Source organism: Plecotus auritus (genome assembly GCF_963455305.1).
Source record: "Plecotus auritus genome assembly, chromosome: 3".
Lineage (NCBI taxonomy): Eukaryota > Metazoa > Chordata > Mammalia > Chiroptera > Vespertilionidae > Plecotus > Plecotus auritus.
In genome coordinates, this window is record NC_137772.1 from 124,798,546 (window position 1) to 124,814,038 (window position 15,493).

Sequence of the window (15,493 nt, forward strand, 5' to 3'; positions counted from 1 at the left end):
TCATGCACTGTCAACCAGATCTTGACCCCTGCTCCAGGCAGCTCAGATAACGTCCATGACATCTTCTGGTAAACTGAAATGACATGTTGTTAGGCAGCTCTACAGAGGTGGTTTCTCAACCTGTTCAATGAAAGGACAGTGGTGTAGGAGGAGAGCATTTTTTTGGGAAAAGGTAACTCCTTGGCCAGCAGGAGATTTCTCACTGACTGACCTTAATTAACTCTGATGTCACATGAAAAGGAGCTGTGCATGGGACAGGTCATTGGGAGGGTAGACCCCTGATGGTAGCCTGGTGACAGTTCTGGTGATAAATGAACGTGCCCTGTTAAACCATGACCCTCCAAGAAGCAGTGTCAAGTGAAAAACCGAGAGGTACACTGAAGACGTTCCCCCTCTTAAACAGTGATAGTAGGAATGTCAATGTTATTAAAGTACTTTTCTTGTGGTTAACATCTCAAACCACACAGAATTTTTTCCTTTTAAATAACTTTTATAAAGTTTAAGGAAAAATGAGTAAAGTCAATAGCCCATGCCTGGATGGAATGAATACTGTTCAAGTTCTGACTATTTTAGATGTTGCCCACTGCAGTGGCTCATTGTGGATTGTCCTTTGTGCCATGTGCTGCACATCTATAAATGGGACAACCGACAATTAAACATGAATTGTAAAGCAGCTTTAAAACAAACTGCAGCAGAATTATTTACATGGACGTATCTATAGGGTAGTGGCACTGCTAGCTCCTGAAATTAAACACTGAAAATAAGTTTCATCAGTTTTTTACACTTGAATTTAGAACATAAAGCTATATAAATGATTACCTTTGAATTTTATGTTAAGACATGGAGACCAGACACTTTCAAATCTAATAATTTGGGGATCACTTACAATAGCAAACACTACAAAGCAAAAAGCCAGTGAGTTCTTTTTTGGGTCCATGTGGTAAAATGGTGAGTATAACATAATGTAAAGATGTCCAGGAAAATAGCAAATCCCTGGGATTAGCAACTTTCTGCAAATTAAGTGTATAGGTTGGGGAAAAACTAGGTTTGTAGTTGTGAGTACACGAAACACAGCGTTTATTCTTGTATTATTATTTATTAAATTATTGCATTATTTTCCATATGAACAACTGTAACCAACTTTTGCCTCATCCTTGGTTGTTGCTGAACAGTAGCCACCTAAGCATGGTCCTTGGACGACTCTAAGGTCAATGACACAGTCACCCTAACATAATATGCTATATTTGCTCATCTAAAAGTGCTATTGTCCAATACAATCCATTTCTAAAGCCCACACTAGAAGCTTTTTCTATGCCTGAAAGAATGAAGAATGTGACTAAGATACACACACCAAAAACCTCTTTCATTTCTATACCCACCTCCCACCAGACCCAAAGCAAACGATGTTTTCACTAAGAGAAAAGTGTGCATACTGGTAGGTAGGTACCTATGCGTGCTTATATCTATGTAAACATTCTTTCATTTATTTAGATGCTTCCTTGATTTAAGGCCAGTTTTTTAGGGAGAAAAATAACATTTTTTAAACTGATGTCATGGCTAATTGTGGCACTCAAGTTACAATGCTGCCGTACAGATTCCCTTGGTTTTCCCATCTTTGATTTAGTCTCTTGGTAGATGGAACATGAGCCCTGGACTCTTGCTCCATCATCCCAGAAGTGAAAGAAAAATGCACATAATGAAGGCCCTCTTGCTAATTAGTGTTTTCAGTTATAATGTGCACTTCATATTACCTGATAAATACTTTCATGTGGCATGACACAGAGGTCAAGACCAAGATGTAACTTTTTATTAAGTGCTAGAGCCTTGCAGGAATTAGCATCTCAAACAAAATGTTGGTAGTTTCTGGAAATTTGGTTTATCTGCAATTGCATTCTTAACCTTTTTTCCCCCTTGTCAGCAACCAAATATATTTTACAATATTTAATGTGAGACTTAAGCTTTTAATAAGCTACATCTTGAGGAAAGAATATCTTTTATTATGAATTATGCTTAATTAACCTCACACAACCTTGGTAGAGGCTCATGATCTTAAAATCAAATTTTAGAAACATGATACTTGGGGATTCATATTTAGCTGAAGAGGTCATTTATCACATAGGATTATGCACTATTGGAAATAAGGTCTGTGAAATCAAAGACAGATGTATCTCACTTGAAATAAAACTAATGTACAGAGCTTCATATTAAAAACAAATAAATTAGAAATCAATACTTTTAATATAAAAGGAAACAGAGCTCTCACAATATAATTTTCAATGGGACTCAGTTTGTTAAAATTCCAATTTAAATAAAATTTGTTATATAAAATTCAGTTAAAATTAAAAATATACAATTAGAAGTGATTTAAAATTAACATTAAACTAAATTCATAAAAAGATTGTGATTTGGGGGAACAGTGATTTTTTTGCAGTATGTTTATAAAGCTTTTAATACATAAATAGTGATGTTATTGATCATGAAGGAAAAATTGTTTCTCTGAAATCAGCCCTCTAAAGCTTTGAGCCAGAAAAATAACTAACATAAAACCTAACACCAATGGGTTCATATGTGCCAACAAAGTTCAAAACAGCTTGATATTCTAGGCCTTCAACTTAACTCTGTGATTACTTTAGTCGAGTTGTTTTTTTTTTTTTAATCACAGCTTTATTGAGATAAAAATTCACCTACCATAAAACTCACTGTTTTAAATTGTATAATTTGGTAGTTTTAAATGTATTCACAGACCTATGCAACCTTCACTACCATCTGATTTGAGAACATTTTCATCACCACACAAAGAAACCCCATGCCCACTATTAGTCACTCTCCACTCCCCTCTTTCCTGAGCACCAATCTGTTCTCTGTCTCTGTGGATTTGCCTGCTCTGGAGATTTCATATAAAAGATATTGTATAATCAGTAGCCTTTTGTGTCTGTGTTCTTTCACTTAGCATAGTGTTTTTGTCTTCGTTTTTGCTTTTCAAACAAGAAAGATTTATTTTCTCATGGTACTAGAAACTGGACTTAAAGGTGTCAGAAGTTTCATTTCTTCTTCTGAGGCCTCTCTCTTCAGCTTGTGGATGGCTGCCTTCTCACTGTGTCCTCATGTGGGCTTTTCTCCACATGCCCTAGAATAAAGTTTTCAGGGTCATCCCTGATGTAACATGTATCAATACTTCATTCCCTTTTATTGCTAAATAATATTTCACTGTATGGCTATATTACATTTTGTTTATCCGTTTAGGTTTCCACTGTTTGGCTATTATGAGTAATGCTGCTATGGATATGTTTTTTATATGGACACTAGAGGCCCAGTGCATGGGATTCATGCACTGGTTGGGGGTGTAGTCTGCGGGGATCGACCTGCTATGGGAGTGCTGCTCATCCTGGTCAGCCCAGTGGCACTCCCACTGTGGGAGCGCACTGACCACCAGGAGGCAGCTTCTGTGTTGAGCGTCTTCCCCCTGGTGGTCAGTGTGCATCATAGCGACTGGTCAACCAGTCATTCTGGTCATTCTGCCATTCGGTCACTGGGCTTTTATTATATAGGACGTTTTTAGTTCTCTTGGTTAGATACCTGGAGTGGAGTTCCTGGGTTGTATGTTTAAATTATGTTTAACCATTTGAGGAACTGCCAAACTGTTTTCCAAAGTGATTGCACTACTTACAAGCCTACCAGCAATACATGAGGGCTCCAATTTCTCCATATCCTCACAACACTGTTAATATTTGTCTATTTTATTTAAGCTGTCCTAGTGGGTGTGAAGTGGTATCTCACTGTGGTTTTGATTTGCATTTTCCTGATGACTATTGACATCTAGTATCTTTGCATGTGCTTACTGGCCACTTATATATCTTCGCTGGGAAAATGTCTATTCAGATGTTTTGCCCATTTGAAATTGGGTTATCTGTCTTTTTATTAGTCATCAGTATCTTTAGAATGCAATTTCAAACTGTACATTTGGTATCAATTACTGTGATTTCAGAATCACAGAATTTTAACCTGGAAGGGATTGTAAAAATTTAAATCCAGCCCACTCTGTTAGCAGATGAAAAATGTGACATGTCCATGGTCACAACAGAGCTAGTTAATAGCAGAGCTGGGAGACTGACTAAGTAAAAAATAGAAGCATAGACATTTCATGATTTTTATTTGAATAAGTTCCTTTTCAATAGAGTAGAGGCAAAGGGGTGGCATCTGAAAGGAAGTGGAGCTAAGGTACTTGTTTCCAGGTGGCATTCAACTAGTAAAAGCACTTTCCACTTAGATTAATAAGAAGGCAGTTGTGTGTATTTTCTTCAGTATATTTTTATTTATTTCAGAGAGGAAGGGAGAGAGAGAGAGAGAGAGAGAGAGAGAGAGAGAGAGAGAGAGAGAGAGAGAGAGAGAAACATCAATGATGAGAATCATTGATTGGCTGCCTCCTGCACACCCCACACTGGGGATCAAGCCCACACCTCAGCATGTGCCCTGACCAGGAATTGAACTGTGACCTCCTAGTTCATAGGTCGATGCTCAACCACTGAGCCATGCCGGCTGGGCAAATGACAGTTTGCTTCATGTACTTTCAGTCAGACTTTACATATGAGTCTTCTCTCAGCCTTAAAATGATGAGCTGTGTGTGGTTCCTCATGACCTATAGTGGGAGTTCACTCTTTTAGGACCCAGCATGGTAGCTTTGAAAAAAGAGCCTCAATCATTTGGGCTTTGGATTTGGTTGCAAAATAAAATCATAGTTTCCTTGGAATTTTACTCTCTTCCCACTGAAGTCCAAGAAAGTGTTGCATTTGCTGTCATGAGATGAAGGTGAAGCATGGAGAGTGGCATTCCAGGACAGCCTGTGTGAGGGGCTTCTAACCAACGCTTGGCAGTGGGGAGAGAAGGGATTTTTGTTAAAGGGTCATGAAGTTCTATTCTCTTTCTTACCTACCAGATAATACAGAACAGATAAACAATGAAAATAATATTCAGACTAGGATAACACAATGTCAGTGTTCATCTAAGTCCAAGGACGCATATTGTTTTTTAAATATTATTAGCCCACACTGCTTACTGGTTTTTTCTAATAAAGAAGTATGTGATAAAGCTTATTTCTATGTTCTGCATTGTGTTTTTTGTTTATTTAATAATTTTCCTGATACAAGGAGATTTCTTTGCCCCTCATAATTATATTGTAGTTTACTTAGAAGAAAACAATAGTTCACAGACCACCTAGTTCACTGAGAGGGCAATAATTCTTGTAAGCCAGACTTCTAGGTTACCATGGCAATCTGTTTTGATACCCATCTGAGCTTCACAATGGGGGAGTATTGTTAAATTGTAGCACTCCACCCTCGGAAATGAGGTATCTTGTGGGTTTGTTTCTGAACGAGCAGTGTGATTCCAAGCTACTTACTAGGAAGATCAAACTAAGTTGCGCATGGTGTGAAGATGCACCCATATGTGGACATATTTGTATCTTTATATATATATCACTACTGAGATGGAGAACATATCTGACATACAGTAGGTAATCCAAAACATGTTAGTTAAATCTTCGTTACTCAAACAGGTATGTGGATGTTAAACTGCCTCGAATAATTATTTTAAGGCCTAATGTCATTTCGAAGCATTTGAAGAATAAATATTTCACTTTTCTTTTACTTTACTAGTATTAGTTTTCTTGTTAAACTGTATCTTGGCACCTCCATTGATCTTTACGAAACTAGTTTCCTGTTAACTGGTGATGTACTCGTGGTCCAGTTCCTTGGAAATACAGTTTCCTTATACTTCTCCTTTCCTTTGTTTTAATGAACTTCTTTTATCTGGCTTCCTCATTCCAAGTGCAAAGTTAATTGATGTCAGTGGGGATAAATTATATAGCAAAATATTGTTCTTAGCCTTTTCCCTTGTACTCTTTCCAATAACCCTATTTTTGTCTCAATGTCTTATTCAATCACTCAGCTGTGTTGTCTTCTTTCGGTTGGAGGATGGAACAGGAGTGAAGAGAGGAATGTGCTGGTGGCATATTCTTCATGGGATCTTCTCTCTGCTGGCATGTGGGTGGTCCTTTGAGGTAAAGGTTCTCTCTGATTAGGATCAGGATTGCTGATGATAAAGAAAGATTCATTCAATTTGGAAACCAAAGCTGCAGGCAGTGGGAATGGCCCATACCTACCATGAAAAGGGAGCCTTTTACCCGTGGCTTCTCCTAGATGAGAAAACTCCTCAGCTCCACACAAGCTACACAGCTTACCTGCAAGCAATGCCAGAATTTTCCACAGGAAGTGGTGCTGGGTCTTTTCCAGCACATGAACAATTGCTCAACCAAATCCCCAGCATTGCATGCCATAAAGAAGGGCAGAAATCATTCTGGCCTAGACATTCCTCAGGACAGGTATTAGCAAACACTGGCCGTGGCTTTAGAAAAGCCTAGCATGCCCATGCATCACTGATTTTGAGCTAGACATTGCCTCAGGAAACCCATAAACATGAGTGAAGTACAGAAGGCTTTCCTGAGGTGCCTGAATGGATTGATTTGTTCTGTGGGGGTATATGGTAGACCAATTGTATCCATATAAATCAGTGACTTTAATTTAACTTAGTTAATATTGAACCATTTTTTTCTAGTAGTAATTTTATACGCGAACTTATTATATGTAAAAGTTACTTTACAAATATTAATTTATATTATCAGCAACACCAGAAAAGCAGAAAATGTTCCTTTAATATCTTTGCAAATACATGCCCAGCACACTATTCCCTGACAAGTGGAGAGGGGAGCAGGTCCTGTAGCAGCTATGCCAGGCAGCATGGCCACCACCTAGCTGACACAGCACTGAATCCACACACAACACCTGTGAGAAAGGGCGTGGGTTCCCCAGTTTTACACTGGAGGATACAAGGAGCAACAAATTAAGTAATGACAAAGCCACATGGTGAGTAAATGGAGAAATTAAACTTCAAATGCAGCTCTGCAGACCTTTAACGGAATCTAGTTTTCATGTTTTATTTTTTTAGATATTAGGACCCAAGAGAAACACTAGAGAGCACTGCTAGACTTAAATGTGGAATTTGACATGTAGAGCTCATCTCTCAGACCTGAGATCTAACATTAATACCTGGAGGACTGTCCAGCTCAATCTTCCACCTTGAAAGCCACTGTATAAATTTATTTTTTAAAGTAAAAAATATTCCCTAAGATTGGCTCTACCTAACTTTCCTCCCTCCCAGAATATCTTTCCTCCCTCCCAGAGTATCTTCATTTCCTCCCCCAACCCTTATCCCTGCTAATCCAGGGCTTTTACTAGACCTTGCGCTGCCTCAGCTGGAAGAGGAGAAGGAAGGTGAGGAGGGGCAGTGGGGAGCAGAGGAGGAGGAGGTAGAGAGATCATTTTTTTTTCTTTTTTAAAAGCAATAAATACCTTTATTATATGAGCTAAGGTAAGAGGAAGGACAATTTATTTGCCTTTCTGGGCCCTGATTGTCCTCAGATAAAACTCCAGCTCCTTGCTCTCCAGCACAGAGCCATCTGCTCAGCCACATTGGCCTGGTCTTGGAGCGATGCATGCAAGAATCTTCCCCCTCTGTAACTGCTCCTCTAGAACACTGCTGATTGTGGCATTGTTTTCCCTTTCTTCATATTTCTTCTGAACTTTCCTTTTTTTTTTTATCCTCACCTGAGGATATATTCATTGATCTGAAAAAAGCAATTAATTTATTGAGCTTCATCTGACTAGTCAATGAGAGCTTCAGGAGAGAGTCAATCTCTGTAGTATATGTGGCTCAAGTAGCCCTGGAACAGGGACTGTTGGTAATGGAACGTTAGAGCCAAGGTTATCCAGTCCAGGCTCTCATTTTCCAGATAAGAGAACTGAATTGTGGGGAGAGGAGTGACAAGTCCAGGCTCACGCAGCCAGTCAATAGGATGGATATTATTATTGTGTGGTTTAGAGATGTAGAGATTACAAGGCACGTTTGCAGTTTATTTTATTGTCTTACAACAATCTTCATGAGATGTGCTTGTCAAATGTCACGTAGGAATGAACAGTTTTGGTTTTTTTTTTCTGTTCAATGATAGAGAGAATCTAGAGATTATGTAAGACAAACCAAATGGCATCTAAAACTGATTTTGGTTGTAGAATTAGTTTTCCAAATGAGGAAAATAGTCCAGAAGGAAAATGACTTGCCCAAAATATTATGGCTTAACTAATGGCTGAGCTCTGTTTAGAACCCAGGAAAATTTGTATGCTTTGTATTCAGGAAAAAAGATAGGCCATATATACAGTTGACCCACACAGGTATTAGAACTATATTTTGGATGACATTGACATTTCATCCTGAGAGTTTTTAATAAGTTACTACTATTGACATAAGAAACATCCAAACCTATAAGGAATTTTTACAAGTTTATTTGAGCAAAACTGACAACTGCCAGGAAGCAAAATCTCAACCGATTGAAAAATGCTCTAGAGAATGGCAGTTTTGCAGCTTATTTTATACATTACAATCAAAGGAGGAGACATAAGGAGGCTACATGAAATCCACTAGTGGTAGATTAAGGGGTGGGAGAAAGCAAAGCAGGGAAATCTCTGGGGCTGGATAAAAGTCAAATGGAGATACATACTCCCATTACACCGGTGTGTACAATATAGTTTTAACATTAACTGCACATAGAGATGGTATTTGGGGAACAAGATAACAATGAGGGATTCTGTGGTCTCCTGCTCTGGTGCCAGCGGTTGTGCCCTGAGGGTTCTGGAAAAAGAGGCTATTCGGATGTTTCAAAGGTATATTATGTTAGATGCAAAAACAACAACAACAGTGGACAGGTTCACTTAAGGTTAAGATTGACCTTTGTCAAGGAAGCTACAGGCCCAGGACTTGACCCACCACGACCCACTTTTAGTTAGGAACTTTGATGTGCAGACCATCCTGTGATTACTTTAGGTCTCTAAGCATGTAAGGCTGCCATGCAGGCCTCCTCTCAGGTGTAGTATGTGGCCCCCTTTTTGTTCACACTTTTGTGGTCTTAATGTAATTGCATTTTGAACCATGTATAAATCTGATAATGTTCTAAAATAATGGGCTTTTGGATATTATTTAAATCATCCTATTTAATAAAAGAGTAATATGCAAATTGACCATCACTCCAACACACAAGATGGCAGCCCCCATGTGGTCAAAGATGGCTGCCCCCATGTGGACAGAAGATGGCCAGCAGAGGAGGGCAGTTGTGGGTGATCAGGCCAGCAGAGGAGGGCAGTTGTGGGTGATCAGGCCAGCAGAGGAGGGCAGTTGTGGGTGATCAGGCCAGCAGGGGAGGGCAATTAGGGGTGACCAGGCCAACAGAGGAGAGCAGTTGGGGGGAACCAGGTCCGCAGGGAAGGACATTTGGGGGGGACCCAGGCCTGCAGGGAAGGACAGTTGGGGGGGACCAGGCCTGCAGGGAGGGCAGTTGGGGGGGGACCCAGGCCTGCAGGGGAGGGCAATTGGGGGCAACCAGGCCAGCAGGGAGGGCAGTTAAGGGGGACCAGGCCTGCAGGGGAGGGCAGTTAGGGTCAACCAGGCTGGCAGGAGAGGGCAGTTAGAGGTGACCAGGCTGTCAGAGGAGGGCAGTTAGGGGCAATCGGCCTGGCAGGGGAGCAGTTAGACGTCAATCAGGCTGGCAGGGGAGTCGTTAGGGGAAATCAGGAAGGCAAGCAGGTGAGCGGTTGGGAGCCAGCAGTCCTGGATTGTGAGAGGGATGTCTGACTTCCCGTTTAGGCCCGATCCTGGTGGGATTGGGCCTAAACGGGCAGTCGGACATCCCTTGAGGGGTCCCAGATTGGAGAGGGTGCAAGCTGGGCTGAGGGACACAGCCCGCCCACCCTGTATGAATTTCATGCACTGGGTCTCTAGTTTCGTATAAAAGGATATATAATATTCACAAGTCTGACTTGGACTAGAAAAAAATAGTGAATTAAGAGAACTTTGTATTAGGTGTACCTTCTTGCATATGAAAGTTAAGTTAAAGATGAAAAGTCACCTTTATGGAAAGATATGACTTAAAAAAAAAGATGAGAGGGCAATTTACAAATAATATGTTTCAAAAATTTATTTTCCAGGATCTAGTTCAGGTTCAAAATTAAAAAGTCCTGAACTGAATTTAAAAGGCACCCAGCACGTCATACAAGCAGGCAAGAAGCTATCTATCAAATGCAGGTAAGTGACTGTCAGTTTGGGGATAATCTGGCTGCCCTTCCTAAGGTGAAGTAGAAATGTCACCTGTCAGAGTAGCAAAGTAGAGACTTCAGTGGTCTCTTGTGATTTGCAAAGTGCAAACCCCATGTGTCCTGCTTCACATGGAGGTAATTCACCTCCCGAAAAGACTCACTCACTCAAAGGCAAACAGGGGAAGGGATGCCCTAAACATTTTTGCATCTTTAATCTGAGTTGTTGAAAAGCTTTTCTAAATGCCTTGCTTTTCTGTAAAGAGAGAGATGACTACACTTAAGAAAGGACCTCAGAATAGTGCTGCCTAATGAGATGGGTGCCTCGGAGCTGGCCCCAGCCCTAATTGTGTTTTATTTTCTTATCTGTGATTGCAGGGGGAAAGCAGACCACTCATGGTCTTTGCCTGAAACAGTGAGTAAGGAAAGCAAAAGGCTGAACATAACTAAATATGCCTGTGGAAGGGGCGGCAAGCAGTTCTGCAGCACTTTGACCTTGACCACAGCTGAGGCAAAGGACACTGGCTTCTACAGCTGCAAGTACCTATCTCCTACTTCAAAGAACAAGCTAACAGAATCTACAATCTATATATTTATTAATGGTAAGACTTCCACTTTCTACATTTTGTTTTTTATAGCTTCTCAGAAGTCATAAACCTACCCTGTCCCATTGGTAGGGGAGCTTTCCTAGGGAGTGGGAAAGAAAAGGCCTGGGGAAAAGGTAGAAAATTTTAGAATGCATTTTAAAAATATATTTTTTGTTGATTTCAGAGGGGAAGGGAGAGGGAGAGAGAGATAGAAACATCAAGGATGAAAGAGAATCATTGATTGCTGCCTCCTGCATACCCCATATTGGGGATTGAGGCTGCAATCCAGGCATGTGCCCTGACCAGGAGTCGAACCAGTGACCTCTTGGTTCATGGGTGAATGCTCAACTGCTGAGGTACACCAGCTGGGCTAGAATGCATTTTTAATGCATTTCTTGAGTGTTCATTTCAATTAGAATTTTCATGGATTGGTCAGTCAATTGTATGCTCCCTGAAGGGAGAGATTCCTGTTTTGTTCACAAAATAGTATCCTGACTGGTGCATAGTTGGATGAATAAATGAATGACAAAATTTTAGTTCTATCTCTTAGTTACTGAGAAGCCCAAAATATAATACAAAAGTTTTTTGTCCTTTAACACAACTGCACGCTGTTACACGTTAAAATTGTAAAATGTTGTTCTTTCTACTAAATTTATAAATGTAATGTCCCTAATTGTCTCTTAAATGCTACAAAATTGGTTCCAGTTGGTGAAGTTGTATGAGTTCATGTTCCTTAAGCAAGTATCTACACTAATAAAAGAGAAAGATGCAAATTGACCATACCTTCGTGACGCCCACCAGCCAATCAGGAGTGAGTATGCAAATTAACCCAACAAAGATGATGGGTTAATTTGCATATGCAGGCGCCGAGTGGCCCGGGGCAGGATGCTTGAATCATCACCATGGTGATGATGCAGGCTTTCCGCACTGCCCCAGCCGCTCCGGGCCTCTGGGCAGTGTGGGAAGGCAAAAAGGCAGCTCCGGGCCAGAGCAAAGGCAGTGCTGGCAGCTAGAGGAAGACAGGCCCATTCTTGCACGAATCTTTGTGCATCGGGCCTCTAGCAATGATGTAAGAGTTGGCATGTGCCATTATATAGGGCAAATAAGGGCAAAAGGTAAAATTGAGTCATTTTTCAGTTATAATTTTTATGGTACTGTTTTTCCTTAGAGAATTAAAAAAAAAGTAATATTCAGAGGGAAGAAGTGCAAAATCCTTAAAGAAATAAAAATTGATGGTAGAAATGGATCCCTGAAGAAGTATAAGGAAGAAGGCCTGTTAAATTGTTCTTCCTTGGCAGGGAATTTTTTTTTAAATGAGGCCCTAGAGAACATAAAGCAAAATTAGTAGGTAACTTAGGCACAAAAGCAAATTAAAAAGCATAGCAAAACAACCAACCAATACATTTCAGTAGCCTACATACGCATCATGTATTATGGGATGAGTGAAAGAACTGGATCTTTGCATTGGAGGCAGTACATAGAATTACATTTTGGTGGAAATCTTTTTGAATTTTTGAAATAAGGCAATTAGACAATGTTTTACCAGAGCATGGTATGTAATTAGGAGATTCAGGATTAGTCTTAGGAAACAGTAGAACAATCGTATGATATTGGCAGTAATATCTTTTTGTTTTAAAACTTTACCCAAGGTTATTTTTTCTATTGATCTTTAGAGCGAGAGTGGAAGGGAGGGTGTGGGAGAGAGAAAGATTTAGAGAGAGAGAAACATCGATGTGAGAGAGACACATCAACTGGTTGCCTCTTGCATGTGCCCTGATTGTGATGAAATGTAAACTGAGTTATGTGTCTTTGGCCAGGAATCAAACCTGGGACCTAGGAATGCAATCATCCCACTTAAAAATATGAGGAAGTAGACAGGGATCTTTGCCAAGGAAAGTGAGCCTCTGCTACAGGTGGGAAGGGCAATGACAGGCAGGAAGCCAGGTAGGGTGGAGAAGGTGCAGAATTAAGGAGAGACTTTCAGAGATGTACTTTTGCAGCTCAGGGAGAAAGCAGACACAAAGTTTGACAGCTGTGGAAAAGGGTATATATGCAGACATCTGTCTCTTTCTCTAGTTCCACACAGTAGGTTATGCGTTTTCTGGCACTTGTAAAGGAAAAAAACACAACACTTTATCTCTGTCTTTCTAGGGGAGTGGGATAAAATTCATTAATACTAAAATTCTCATAAATGACCTCCTATAGGTTTATCATAATATGACTTGCAAATAAAATACTTAAATAAGTAAAAGACTACTCTCTCTCTCTCTCTCTCTCTCCCCAAAAAAATAATGTTCAACTCTTTTCATCTTCAGTTCCTATACTGTTCAACAGACCTCGTGGGTTTGTGGAGCCAGTAGGTAAGGGCATACAGAACCCACCTTCTTCAGTCCCTTTGATAATAGGGGAGAAACTTAGCTATTTAGAATTATTTTCATTTAAACTGTACAACAAAGCAGATCTGGCCAGCAACCATTACTGTGGGTGTCAAATCAATTGGTAACCTCAGCCCCATGAGGGCAAGGTCCATGCCTGTTTAAATGCCTTTAATCTGCAATGTGCCTCCCTGGGACAGTGCCTCATATAGTAAGAATTCAGTAATATTTGTTCAATGAATATAGGAAGGGATTAACAGACTGTGTAGAATAAATACTATGTTGAAATTGGCATTGAGGATAAATTCCAGGCTAAGTACAAAGAGTGCCATGACTAATGATTGATGTCTGTTATTAGATTGGGAGGGAGAGTAATGGCCATTGTGTCTCATATTTATCATCCCTACTGTCCTGCGTAGTCCAAAAACATTAGCATAAAGTTATAAGTCCCAATATCTCAAAACTCCTGCACAATCTGTTTAGACACCAGGAAATGGTCTATTTCAAAGGCTGTGTTCTTGGAGAAGGATTATGAAATGCACTAATTGTATTTCATAGGACATTAGTATAGGACATACAAAGTGCCCTATTTTGTAAGTTCATTGGAAAAATTATAAGACTAATTTAATCAATAGCACTAATACTAAAAGATATTAAATTAATAATAGTAGCCATAGAGGAGTACCATAGACACATCTTTTGAAAAGGTATAGATTTGTAGTCTGACAGGGTTCTAAGAAAAAGAATCAGGGCTGCATAGCTTTATCTACAGTGTAGGGATGATGAACACACTATTAGATGCTAGTGGTTGCCGGCTGTGTAATAGGCACAGCTCCCACGTGAGCACTATGTGGACATTCTTCTAATATGGAATATACAGGAAAATCAGTATCACCACTTTATCATCACTGCTTGTATAAACCCGCAAAACCTCTGACATAATTCATTAACTCAATTTAGTCAACCAAGTAATTATATTTAGCTATTTCACTTCATTACTGAATTGTCTGATAAATTAAAATTTCCTTTAATAATTTCTTACATTTATAGTTTCTTTTAATCTAAACAAATGGTTTTATTTACATCATGCTAGTTAAATCTCACAGTAATTCATGAAGTCTTCTCTTCATCTAGTGTGAACGACCTAAGACCCCTTCACACCCGGCTACGTGGGCAGTGAGGGAAAGTGCTAGCAGTAGAGTGAGGCAGCTGGTTTTCTTCCTCAGTCTCAGTGGTGGGAGGAGAAATTGGCTCCAGCCCAGCCTTTTCTAAAAGTTGGAAGATTTCATTGAAATTATTATTGTACCATATGAGCTGTGACTATAAAGTAAGAAAACTAACCAGAAGAGTTTTTAATGGCATCTCCAAAGTTTTTAATACTTTGTCAGTGTCTCCAATTTAGTTAGGAAGACCTTGAAGTTGACGTGTTGAGTTCCCCACACGTGAAGTCAGCTTATACCTCTCCAAGCTCAAGACTTTCAGGACTATTTAAATGTAATGTCTTCTCTGGAAAATTATCATTGAAACAAGGACTATTGCGGGGGAGGGGGGTGCTATGGTTGAGTAGTTGAATTCTAGCTCTTCCCTGTTAATGAAACTCATCTCTTTTCTTTTGCTTCTCTTCACTTAGTTGCTTTTCTCTCTACATCTATTTAAGCAAATGGGTTGGGGCATTATCATAACAGATTTTCCTTCACTGGTTCTCTCACTTATATAAATCTGATGAGATTTGAGTAGCAGCTTAATTTCAGGTGGAAAACGATCAGACACACTGTGTATGTGATTGAAAAGTAGTAGAAGTTCTAACCACCCAGATATTCTGGGAGAGAATAATCATTATGCTTTCACATAATTATACTTAGAAAATGTCCTGCCTGGCCATGGGATCTCAAATAAATGAAAATACTAACAGCACAGACATTCTGAGAAGAATTCAATGTACTCACTTGTACAGCACTTCAGATTTTCCTGAAGAGCTTTTCCATAATTAACTCTGAGATAAACTAACTTGGTGTTATTTCTTCCATTTTATATATGAGAAAACAGCCACAGTGACCTGCACACAGTGGACAGAGTTAATAAAATGACAAGCTGGGAGAGGACCCAGGTCAGTCCCTGGGTTAGGGCTATTCCCACCACACTGGAGTTTCAGTCATTGACTTCAAACAATGAATCAGTTGTTGTTTTAATCTTTGAGAATATACATTATATAGTTACTATGTTTTTTATTTCAAATTCAATTTTTTCATTTTCTTTTGAGGAATAAGTTAAGCTGGTTTGAGAGTGTTTTTCCAAAACAAATCCTGATCTCAAAGAGCTTTGTGTTGTCCTTTGATGGGGA

The 15,493-nt window shown here is 39.7% G+C and overlaps 1 protein-coding gene across 4 annotated transcripts in view; it reads left to right on the forward strand.

The window, feature by feature from the left end:
• FLT1 (fms related receptor tyrosine kinase 1) overlaps nucleotides 1-15,493 on the forward strand; it is a 215,233-nt gene that overhangs the window by 24,004 nt on the left and 175,736 nt on the right. For 3 of the 4 annotated variants that reach the window (XR_013960060.1, XM_080658492.1, XM_080658494.1), the window contains exons 2-3: nucleotides 10,086-10,182; nucleotides 10,569-10,792. The exons of the other annotated variant lie outside the window; for it this stretch is intronic. Coding sequence is in view for 2 of the 3 variants with exons in the window: in XM_080658492.1 (XP_080514618.1) it covers nucleotides 10,086-10,182; nucleotides 10,569-10,792 (321 nt within the window). In the remaining variant the exon portion in view is untranslated. The remainder of the gene's footprint in view (nucleotides 1-10,085; nucleotides 10,183-10,568; nucleotides 10,793-15,493) is intronic. 4 annotated transcript variants of the gene reach the window in all.